Source organism: Engraulis encrasicolus, chromosome 12 (assembly GCF_034702125.1).
Source record: "Engraulis encrasicolus isolate BLACKSEA-1 chromosome 12, IST_EnEncr_1.0, whole genome shotgun sequence".
NCBI classification, from domain to species: Eukaryota; Metazoa; Chordata; class Actinopteri; order Clupeiformes; family Engraulidae; genus Engraulis; species Engraulis encrasicolus.
Window position 1 is genome coordinate 11,077,560 of NC_085868.1, and position 12,500 is coordinate 11,090,059.

Here is a 12,500-nt window from a genome sequence, read left to right on the forward strand (position 1 = left end):
TAGCATTTGTTCTGGTTAGTGCCTAGGCGTGTGTCACAGACTTCTTTTTTTTTATTTTTTAAACGTAGTTCTTGAGTAATGTGCTTAAAATAAAAACACCTGGGTTCGATTTCTGCCTCTCTCTCCGTCTCCAGAAAATGAACAGTGGCTGCTGCGGCATTTCAAAGAGGCCACCTGAGGTAAAAAAATATTACCCTGTCTTCAGCGAAAGTGGCGTGACGTTAAGGCATTTAAAGCTTGGTAGTGTATGTGCGTGGGGTGGAAGGAGAGAGTGGGCGATATTGTGGCCACGCCAGCTCACTTTTAAACTTGGCTTTTATTGACAGCAGGAATGTAGGCAGTAAAGCAAATATGGGAGAGATTACCGAGAAGATGAAGGAGTGAAAAAGGAGAGAAGGAAAAAAGAAGGAGGAAGGGAGAAGAAAAAAAAAGAGTAAAAATGTAGAAAAAGAGGGGCCCTGCTCAACACATGAGGTTTTTTTGTCGGCTTGAAATGAGAGCGTTTGCTGCATGCGGCTGCACTCATAAAAAGTTTAGCTCGGGATTAGGGCTTGCAGAGAGGTGAGCTATTAAGGGAATTCCTGGAGCCGCCACACAAGCATGTTTTTTTTTTTTGCAGACTGATGTTGGCGACCTGGGGTGGAGGCTGCTGCCAATCAAGAGAGCATGTGTAGCAGAGAGGGTAGAAAGAGAGAGGTTCCATTGGCCCATTGTTTCCGGGTTTTATTATTGGGGGGGAATCCCCCTTTAGGCAGATCTAGGCAGACCTGAGGACTGTTCTATTCAATGCTAGGAGCATTATGACACGCCCCTTTAGGCAGACCGGAACCTGGTCATGTTAGGTGCCCATAGAAACCTATTATGTTGGCATATCTCTATACTTAAAGAATCTCTGATGTGTAGTGTTCCACCAGGCCTGTTGTGGTGCCTGCCTGGGCCTCAGTGCATACGCGTTGCTTCCAGCCTGAGGCAGACTGGGAGCCTTGGCACATTGACAGGGCATACTATAATTTCTCATCCACCACAATCTGGGAAAAACTGTGCAAAATTAGTTTTTTTTTAAGCAGCCACTTTGGCTACTGAAGACGTGGTGGAAATGAATCGTCAAATGGTAACTTTATCCTGTTAAAAATACAAAAGTGGACAGCATTTTACTCAACGCCGTGATAGCTGTGGTCAGAAAGTAAGATTGGGTGGAAGAAGACCAGCATGAGAAATAGTACCTTATGAGAAAGAGCTACTTGAAAGAAAGCCCTTGTTTATTCGTATTGAAGAACTAGAAGTTATAACCTGAGGGTAAACATATGTCCCGAGTTTAAGATGCTGGTTGTTCAGATAAGCACAGCTAAATCCAGAGTCTGTTTTTCGTGCGTCATAACTCCTCTTTACTCAAACTTCAAATTCCTGAATTTACCATGAGAAAAGGATGCATGCACTCCCTACTTTTCTCTCACAGCTACCGAAGATATACAGCATTAACATTCAATATCCTTCATGGGGGAAAAAACAATAGCTGTATAAAACGAGAAAAACACTAACTCTTGCTACACAAGCTAAAGGTCACACGTGTTGATTCAAGCCAGAAGTTATCTCAGCAGAGTATGAAGCCTATACAATGTGGCCACCAGACTGACGCTCTTGGAGCGCCAGTAAATACACACATGGCTCCCAGGCTGCATGCTGTGGTTGGCTGTGAAATGTGTGGCTGTGTGTTTTTGCTAGCGGATGCGTTTGGGGTCCTTAGCACAGATCCCAGAGCAGTTGGTAGAGCAGCAGGTGGCATTTGCTGAGATCAGACGCAGTCGCACACCCACCTGTCCTTTTGTGGCTAGACTTCTCACACACACACACACACACACACACACACACACACACACACACACATATCCACACACACACACACACACACACACACACACACACACACACACACACACACACACACACACACACACACACACACACACACACACACACACACACACACACACACACACACACACACACACACACACACACACACACACACACACACACACACACACACACACACACACACACACACACACACACACACACACACTCAAGAGACTCAGTTGACATGACAGACACATTAGGACTATACAACTGTCCCCAGGCAGGGGGTTTCAATTCACACACAGACACAAGCAAGCAGACTCACGGACACACACACAAACACATACACATGCAAGCAGACAAAACACCTGTCCCTCACTGGTCCTCAGACAGACACACACAGAGTCACACTCATACTCATACTCACACATACACGCACACACACACACAATATTCAGACCCAAGGCCAAGCAGATGTTGGTGTCTGTGTGCATGTGTGCATGTGTGCATGTGTGCATGTGTGCATGTGTGTCTGTGTGTCTGTGTGTCTGTGCGTGTGTGCGTGTGTGTCTGTGTCTGTGTCTGTGTCTGTGTGTGTGTGTGTGTGTGTGTGTGTGTGTGTGTGTGTGTGTGTGTGTGTGTGTGTGTGTGTGTGTGTGTGTGTGTGTGTGTGTGTGTGTGTGCGTGCTCAATCACTTATGCCTGGCCCACATTGTCGCTGGGGACATAAGGATGCGATGAATATCCTTGTCAGCTGTGCGATATAATAACAACATGCCAGTCACAGGGAGCTCCCCATTACACGATTCACGCCACAACAAAGAACACCGTGCCCAATGCGCTTAGGAGGGATGGCCAGGATGATGACAAACTCCAAAGAGTGGCTATCTCATGGACGGGACAGGACCACATGCATAATCTCCCTACGCGTGCGTGTGTGTGTGTGTGTGTGTGTGGGAGTGTGTGTGTGTGTGTGTGTGTGTGTGTGTGTGTGTGTGTGTGTGTGTGTGTGTGTGTGTGTGTGTGTGTGTGGGAGTGTGTGTGTTAGCTTTTGCATGTGTGTGTGCGCAAACCGCATGTGTGTGTGACAATGTGTGCACTTCTAATTTGGATACGGGTGTTGCAGATGCCACAAAAGAAAGGGGGAGGTGGGGTGTGTGTGTGTGTGTGTGTGTGTGTGTGTGTGTGTGTGTGTGTGTGTGTGTGTGGAGGGGGGGGGCTTGGGGGGTCTGCCTTTATTGAATCAGTCTCGCTCCGGGGAAAAGCTGCTAGGAGAGGTCAGCGGCTAACTGAATTAGGCCTGGAAGAAGGGCCATGCAAAGATGAAGCCAGGGGAGGGGGGGGAGGGGGGGGGGACGGGCTAATGGTGAGGTGGGGTGGGGTGCGCGCGGGTACTCTCAGAGCTGGTTAAGAAAGGAAGCCATTTTAAATTGGGCTTCACGCTCAGCTGGCTGCTGCTTCACTAGTGCTGGTAATCCAGTTACCAGTGGGAGGGTGGTGTGTGTGTGTGTGTGTGTGTGTGTGTGTGTGTGTGTGTGTGTGTGTGTGTGTGTGTGTGTGTGTGTGTGTGTGTGTGTGTGTGTGTGTGTGTGTGTGTGTGTGTGTGTGTGTGTGTGTGTGTGTGTGTGTTTGGGGGGTGGCTGGTTGGAGGTGAGGGTGAAAGGGGGTGAAGCGGGGGGAGGGCTGCATGGGAGAGTGGGCTGTTTAAAAGTTACTTGAAGATAGCTGTAGAAAAAAGTGTGTGTGCAATGTGTGTGTTTTTAAAAGTTTCCCTATCAGTGGCCAAAGATGCATACAAATATACAAATGGCCACATATACATGTAGAAGAAATGGAATGATGTGAGAAGTGCGGTTGTGTGTCTTGTTGTAAAATCTGTGTGCGCATCCGTGCAATGAGTAAAAAAGAATGAGTGAAGTTCAGTAAAGGAGAGTAAAGTAAAGTAAAGTAACACTTTGCCTATTAGAGTGGCCAAATCTGCATGCACCAGTAAGAGAAGAGCTACATTTATGATCACTGTCCTTTCTTTTCAGAAGAACGTGTGCATCTGTGCATGCGTGCGTGCATGCGTGTGTGCATGTGTGCGTGCGTGCATGCATGCATGAGTACACCCACATCAGACATCCAGAAGAGGACAATAAATCAGCCTCAGCTGTCAAAAGACGCTTAACATCTCTATCAGCTGCAGTTCTTCAATCTTAACAGACTAAAAAAGGGGAAAAAAACTCTTCTGAAAGTGGGTCATCCACGCTTGAACCCCGATGAGTGGGCCGGGCCTCCCCCTGCCCTGGCTGCCACGCCCTGGGACCCTGGCTTGCTTTAGTAGGGGGCACCCAGGGTGGAGCCCTGTGGGGAGCAGAGGGCATGGTGGCACCCCACACAGGAGGGCCTGTGGTGGGGCAGGTGGTGATGCGGCAGGGGGTTGGGTTGGATGTGGAGGGGGTGATCAGCCTGCTCCCATCACACACGCACGCACGCACGCACGCACACGCGCACGCACGCGCACGCACGCGCACGCACGCGCACACACACACAGTCAAAGACGGGGTGAGGGGATGCTACTTTAGGTTATTGTGGATGTGGGGGTGTGTGTGTGTGTCTGAGATGGGAGCAGGGTGGTGACTGGGTCACCCAGCCCAAAATTGGAGAAAGGGAATGAGGAGATGGCCCTGTGTGGGTCAGTGAGCTCTAGGGACCATGACGAAGACAGAGAGACAGACAGAGAGACAGAGAGACAGACAGACAGAGAGACCAAACAACAAAGGGAGAGGAAGGAACAGAGATATAGGGAAAGACCCAGAGAGAGAGAGAGAAAGAAAGAGAGATGGAGAGAGAGAGAGAAGGAGAAAGAGAGAGAGAGAGAGAGAGAGAGAGACAGAGAGAAAGAGAGCGAGAGAGAGAGCGAGAGAGAGAGAGCGAGAGCGAGAGCGAGAGAGAGAGAGAAAGAGAGAGAGAGAGAGAGAGAGAAAGAGAGAGAGAGAGAGAGAGAGAGAGAGGGAAAGAGAGGAAAGAAGTATAAGAGAAGAGAGGGGCGTCAGAAAGAGACACAGTGGAGGGGAAGGTGGCGGACACGGGTTAAGTGAGTGAATGATTGATTGACAGACGACAGGTTGTCAGTCACGCCTTGAAAGGGCTGCACAGCTGCACTAAATGAGAAGCCTTCTAAAGGATGCTGCCCTTGGGCTCATTATGTTAAAAGTGTGTGTGTCTGTGTGTGTGTCTGTGTGTGTGTCTGTGTGTGTGTCTGTGTGTGTGTCTGTGTGTATGTGTATGTGTGTGTGTGTCTGTGTGTGTGTCTGTGTGTGTGTGTGTCTTAGGGGGCCATGGAGTTGGTCCTTTTTTTAGCGGGCCAAAGTCTCAGAGTAGCACATCAAAGACGTGCACGGCAGCTCGCAAAAAGAGCTCGCGCTCTTTTTTTTCCTTAGCGGTTTCAATCCCTTTTTCCACACTTTCACTCTCCACTGCTCCTCCTATCATCGTTCCCTTTGTTCCCTGGCTGTGAACGCAAGGCAAACGCAAATACACACACACGGGCGTGCAAACACACAACACACACACAACACACACACACACACACACACACACACACACACACACACACACACACACACACACACACACACACACACACACACACACACACACACACACACACACACACACACACACACACACACACCACTGCAGATGACAAGGCAGTTGGGCAAAGACCCACATGCGAAAAGAGGCTTGTGATGTCCTCAATAATATTTTGGTTTGGCTAATCCAACTTCACTCTGTAAACTGAGCCATGTGCTCCGAGTGGCGGAGAATTCAGTCTCACGTTGTGCCAGCGCATACACAACAAAACTCCCTCCCCACTGCTCTCTCATACAACACACGATAAAACACACACATATGGTAAAAACACACACACAGAAGCACAAATGTTCTTGTTTTTTCTCTTACAGTGCGCAGGCACTGCTCATCGCCAGGTGCAAACGTGTCTCTGAGAAGGTTACTGAACACACACGCACACACGTACGCAGCATGAGAGAGAAAGTGAACACATAGACATGCATACATATACAGTACATTCTCACAAAGGCACACCTCTGCAGAAACACACACTCACATGCAGACACACACACTTAAACCTGAAGTTTTCCCTTACCCTCATATGGAACCCACGCACGCACGCACGCACTCACGCACTCACGCACGCACACACGCGTTAAACGTCTAACGTCATCCCTTACGCTCACGTGGGAACCACAGCTGTTTTCTCCATTCTGCGCCACCAAGGCTGCGAGACCAAAGACCGCTGTTGATGGGCCGTGCAGAGGCACCTGGGATACGTAGTGTGTTTGTCTAAGTGTGTGTGTGTGTGTGTGTGTGTGTGTGTGTGTGCGTGCGTGCGTGCGTGCGTGCGTGCGAGCAGTTCCCTGAGCTCCAGCCAGGCAGGCATACAGTACAGCAGCCTTCTGGGAGGGCCCACTGTCCGCGCCCCCCCCCCACCATCAACAGCTCATTTTTCTCTTTTTCCCTTTATTCTCTCTCCATCACCCTAAAACACACATGCACACACACACACAGACACAGACACAGACGCGCACACGCACACACACAGAAAGTCAAGCACACAGACACACACACACAGAAAGTCAAGCACACACGCACAGAGACGCGCACACGCACATGCACACACACGCACACACAAACAGTCCATCCCAAATAGCAGTTTCTATGTGCCTTGGAGAGAACTAGGTGCCTCAGAGAGAGGCAAAATGAAACGCAATCAAACTGCAAGCAAATAAATGGGCCTTGCCACTGCCCTGTTTCAAGCATTTCAAAAGTGTACATATTGTGTAGTGCGACGGCAGTTCACACAGCAAAACACTCCAAAAAGTATGAATTTTATCATAAAACAGTGCATTGATTGCAGTGCACATTAGTATGCACACAACACACATTATACTGGCAGACCTAGGTTTAGTTTGATTTTAAAACACCTTAGATAGACTTAAAGGGACACTGTGCAGGAAATGGTCAAACAAGGTACTGCAACTACGTTGCTTATTGAAACTGGGCTGCCTATTGCCAAATTTGATCTTTACATGAAAATGTACTAAGTATTAAACAAATATTTTCTAGTATGGTCCAAGTACAGTCATTTTTGCAGTTAAAAATGGCTATTTTTGGAAATTCAAAATGGCGGACCATGGAGAAGATCCCCCTTTTCATGTATGAAAAGTGCAATTTTCCCAGTCATAATGAATACTTAGAATTTGATGGTGGTGGTAAGTATTCATGAAAAAGGTAACATTAGTGAATGGGCAGCATGAATTCTGGAAATAAACAACTAAAAATCTCACACAGTGTCCCTTTAAGCCTCTCCATACCCTGGTATGTGTATTGTAGTACAATGGGTAGAGAAAAGAGAGATGTGAGGTGGATCCACTGCACTAGATTAGATAAGATTAGCTTCAACTTTATCTAATCTATTCCCCACCTTATCAAGTGGAGCATACTGTATAGTGCACAGGGGATAGAGTCTGCTTGCTTGTGTCTGTGTGTGAATTGAAACCCCCTGCCTGGGGACAGTTGTATAGTCCTAATGTGTCTGTCATGTCAACTGAGTCTCTTGAGTGTGTGTGTGTGTGTGTGTGTGTGTGTGTGTGTGTGTGTGTGTGTGTGTGTGTGTGTGTGTGTGTGTGTGTGTGTGTGTGTGTGTGTGTGTGTGTGTGTCTGTGTCTGTGTCTGTGTCTGTGTGTGTGTGTGTGTGTGTGTGTGTGTGTTGTACCGTATCAAATGGACTATAGTGTATATCTATAGTAAGATATCGATATTGAATCGTATCGTCATGGAGGCTGTGATTTACACTCCTAGTGTACTGTATGGTAGTGTGAGAGTTGAGATCCATCTGAATAGAGACATGCGTGGTGTAGTGCATGTCTGACAGAGATGAGGACGGTACATACTGGACTTGAGGGCGGATCTGGTGACCTCGATCTCGGCTCCGGCGGCGGGCATGAGGGCGCTGATCTCCGGGTCTGGAGAGGTGGAGGCGGCGCTAGAGCGGCCAGACGCCACGCTGCCACCCGGGCTCACCACCGCCCTCTGGTGGACCTCCTGCTCTTCAAACACCGCCACCAGCTGCAGAGAGGAGAGGAGAAGATGGAGAGGAGAGGAGAGGAGAAGAGAGGGCAGGGGAGGAGAGGAGAGGAGAGGAGAGGAGAGGGGAGGGGAGGGGAGAGGAGAGGAGAGAAGAGGAGGAGGCGAGGAGAGGAGAGGAGAGGAAGAGGAGAGGAGAGGAGATGAGAGGAGAGGAGAGGAGAGGAGAAGAGAGGAGAGGAGAGGAGAGAGGAGAGGAGAGGAGAGGAGAGGAGAGATGGAAGGGTGGAGCGTGGGAGAGGGTAGAGGACAGAGGGAGGGAGAAATAAGAGGGAGAGGAGAGGAGAGTTAGAGCAGAGGAGGAGAGAAGAGTTAGAACAGAGGAGGAGAGGATGGGGTAGAGAGAGAGCAGTGTGAGAGATGCACCATACAGAGTTGCGCTTTAACATTAAAGAGCATGACGAAGCTGTGACAAGGACAGAAATAGCATCCCGCAAACACCAGCCAGGGCACCAACACACACACACACACACACACACACACACACACACTTGCAAGAGAGGGCTGAGAATAACAGGCAGAACCTAACAAAGCATGATGGAGTCCTGTGGCGAGAGCAAATTATAGCAAATAAAGTGAAACTAGAGGACACAATACTCTCGCACACACACACACACACACACACACACACACACACACACACACACACACACACACACACACACACACACACACACACACACACACACACACACACACACACACACACACACACACACACACACACACACACACACACACACACACACACACACACACACACACACACAGCATTATATATATATAAAAAAAACATTTACTGACATTACACACTTGAGTCTAAACACAAGAAAATGTAGTGGAAATAATTCCTACAGCAGTGGCAGAAGAAGAGAGGGCCCGCAGAAACGGCAACAAAACCGATAAGAATACCACTGGTTTCTGTTACACACACACACCAAATATCTGTGACGCTGTCATTTTGCAATAGCAGTCAGGAAATGTGCTTACAGACAGAAATTATTCACAATAATTAGCAGCACTAAGATTTTGAATATCCTTGTTATAATGTACCAACGTCATACACTGTAAGGAATGGGGTTAGATCTGCAGTGTACTGTAAGTACTTTCTCATTCCAATATAACATCACCGGACATGTTATTAAGCTTACACTAGGCTACAAATTGCACACGGTAATAAAGAGGACTGCAAAATAAAGACGTACCCCATTTTCATTTTGTTGGTGTTGGAGTGATGGCTTTTGAACTTACTGTGTTTGCGTGTGTGTGCATGTGTGTGTGCGTGTGTGCGCGCGCCTGTGTGTGCATGTGTGTGAGTGTGTGCGTGTGTCCAAATGAGACACTGAATGCTGCTTTTTAAAATGCCTGTGAGGCAGCTAAAGTTTGACAGGGAGTGATGACCGTAGACCCTCGGCCCTCGCAAAGCAATAACAACCTGCTGCTCCTGCACCTCAATATACTTTACTGGCCATTATTACTGCACCCTTTCCCAACAGAGGATTAGTGGTATTAGACGCATGCGTGGCGCACACACGCACACATGCACACACACACACACACACGCACACACACGCGCACACACGCGCACACACGCACACACACGCACACACACACACACGCACGCGCACACGTACACGTACACACGTACACACGCACACGCACACGCACACGCACACGCACGTGCGTGCACACGCACACAAAACACAAACCCAGCCCTACATGCACACACACACACACACAATCCATTTTTCATGTCTCGACCGCTGATGGCTAGTAAAAGGGTGAACCCCGTGCTCTTGTTCCGGCCCTCCACTTGTGACAGGCCCTATAGCGCTCGGGCCGTAACGAGCTGATCAATACCAAACATCGATGGAGCGCTCATATGGGATTAATACCACTAATGAAGAAGGGTCACTCCCCTCGCCTGGCCTCGCCTACATGGCGCGACTCCCTCCATACAATAGTCCATCACAACGCACAGGACAGCACAACGCACAAGATGTCCGGTGGGAATAGGCCTGATATACTGTATGAATATGGAAGAGAGGGAGAGGGAGAGGGAGAGAGAGAAAGAGAGAGAGAGACAGACAGAGAGAGAAGGAGAAAGAGATCTTTGCATCTTTCAGAGAGTATTTTAGAGAGAGAAAGCAGGCACAAGGGGGTGCAAGAAAGAAAGAAAGAAAGAAAGAAAGAAAGAAAGGATGAAAGAAAGAAAGAAAGAAAGAAAGAAAGAAAGAAAGAAAGAAAGAAAGAAAGAAAGAAAGAAAGAAAGAAAGAAAGAAAGAAAGAAAGAAAGAAAGAAAGAGCAGAAGAGAGGGGAGGGTGAGGGATCTATCCACTCATAAACATGACTGGTTGCTAAGGTCACTTACTACAAATGAGAAATCAGACAGGCCCATTAGTGATGGCAAATGTTCCCGGTGAGCTTCAGTCTATGGTATTTGCATTGCGGGGTCAGTCAATCCGTACTGCATGCCGTATGGATCGGATACGCATAAGCAAATACAGTTTGATCCTCTAACCCTGCATAAGTGCTACTGTATGTATGATGAAGACTGGGGTAATGATTGCATTGATGCTGATACAATTGAGCTCAAATGCTGTATTACATTTAATATATGGCTGTTGCATGAAGCTGGTAGACAGAGCTTGATCTGGAAAACCTTCTTAAAAATGTGCACTGTGTAAGATTGTAGCCTGATTATCATAGGCTTACAATCGCGATTCATTTGATTTGAAGCAACGCCGCAAGTTTATTTATATAGCGCATTTCATACACAGGTGCAACTTAATGTGCTTCACAAAGTTAACAAATGTAAATGAAAGGAAACAGGGAAGAAAGAAGGAAATAAATTAGAGTAAAACACATTTAAAACATTAAGATAAAACATAAGGTAAAAATAATAATAAAATAAAATAAAACAATTAAATAAACATAAAAACAAAAATAATAATAATACAAAAAGAATGATATGTAATTTAAGCTAGGGGAAAGCATCTGAGAACAGCTTTGTCTTGAGTGTAGATTTAAAGCTATCAATAGTGGGTGCATTTTTTACGTCATCTGGAAGCTGGTTCCAAAGTTTTGAAGCATAGAAGCTAAAGGCTGCCTCTCCACACTTTGTTTTGACTTTTGGAATCACCAGCAAATTCATCTCTGTTGACCTGGGGTCCGTATCTCGAAAGCGTCTTTGCTAACGACAGCAGCAACGTCCTTCGTAAGAGCGACTCAACTCTCTCGACAGCGACGCTCACCACTAAATCCAAGGGAACGGCAAGACGGTCTTAAGACGGTCTTAAGACGGTTAGCAACGACAAGAATCGAGAAACGGACCCCTGGCTAGTAGGATTGTGGCCAGGGTAGGTATTACAAATACAATGCTCATTGACACTGTGCTGCCTGTTGCTCAAATTTGATCTTTTCATTAATATTCACTAGGTACTAAACTAATGTTCACTATTATGACCAAAGTACAGTAAGTTTTGCTGCTAAAATGGTGCATTTCTGGATATTCAAAATGGTCAATCTAATAAAAGCAACTGCATAACAAAAAACGAGAGCGATTCTGTGGGTGAGTTGTGTTTATAGCTGCAATGGGCAAAGCTGACCTCATTCTGAACAGGTATGTTTTTTGTCCGCTTCTCTCTCCCCTTCCCTCTCCCACTTCCCCCTCCCCCACTACTTGAGGGGAAAATAACCAACCCATGGTTAATCTGATACTCACTCCTGTCATGTTGCCAACATATCTCACCCCACTATCTGTACACCCAGACCATGTTACCACCCCAGGAGGTCTGTCTCTCTGTGTGTGTGTCTGTGTGTCGGTGTGTGTGTGCGCGCGCGCGTGTGTGTGTGTGTGTGTGTGTGTGTGAGTGTGAGTGTGTGTGTGTGTGTGTGTGTGTGTCGGTGTGTGTCGGTGTGTGTGTGTGTGTGTGTGTGTCGGTGTGTGTCGGTGTGTGTCGGTGTGTGTGTGTGTGTGTGTGTGTGTGTGTGTGTGTGTGTGTGTGTGTGTGTGTGTGTGTGTGTGTGTGTGTGTGTGTGTGTGTGTGTGTGTGTGTGTGTGTGTGTGTGTGTGTGTGTGTGTGTGTGTGTGTATGTGTGTATTTCAGGGCCTCATTTCCTGGTGCACATTAGTGGCGGCTAAATTGGAGAAATGGATTGGCCACACTAGGCTGGACTTTGATGGCTGGCAATCAAGTGTCTAATGAACGAACACACATGCATGCACCGACACACCACACACACACACACACACACACACAGTGGGGCGGGGGTCGCCTGACGTCTAGGAGTGTGCGAGTTAACAGGTGTGTATGTAAAGTGTCCACGGTCAAATCATAGTTGACAGGGGAATCAGCAGCTGTCAAACACGATGTCACGGACACATCCTGAGAAGGAGAGAGAGAGAGAGACAGAGAGAGAGAGAGAGAGAGAGAGAGAGAGACAGAGACAGAGACAGAGACAGAGACAGAGACAGAGAGAGAAAAGA

The 12,500-nt window shown here is 47.5% G+C and overlaps 1 protein-coding gene across 1 annotated transcript in view; it reads right to left on the reverse strand.

The window, feature by feature from the left end:
* pard3ba (par-3 family cell polarity regulator beta a) overlaps positions 1-12,500 on the reverse strand; it is a 343,229-nt gene that overhangs the window by 271,415 nt on the left and 59,314 nt on the right. The window contains exon 3 of the mRNA XM_063211618.1: positions 7,818-7,992. Coding sequence (XP_063067688.1) covers positions 7,818-7,992 — 175 coding nt within the window. The remainder of the gene's footprint in view (positions 1-7,817; positions 7,993-12,500) is intronic.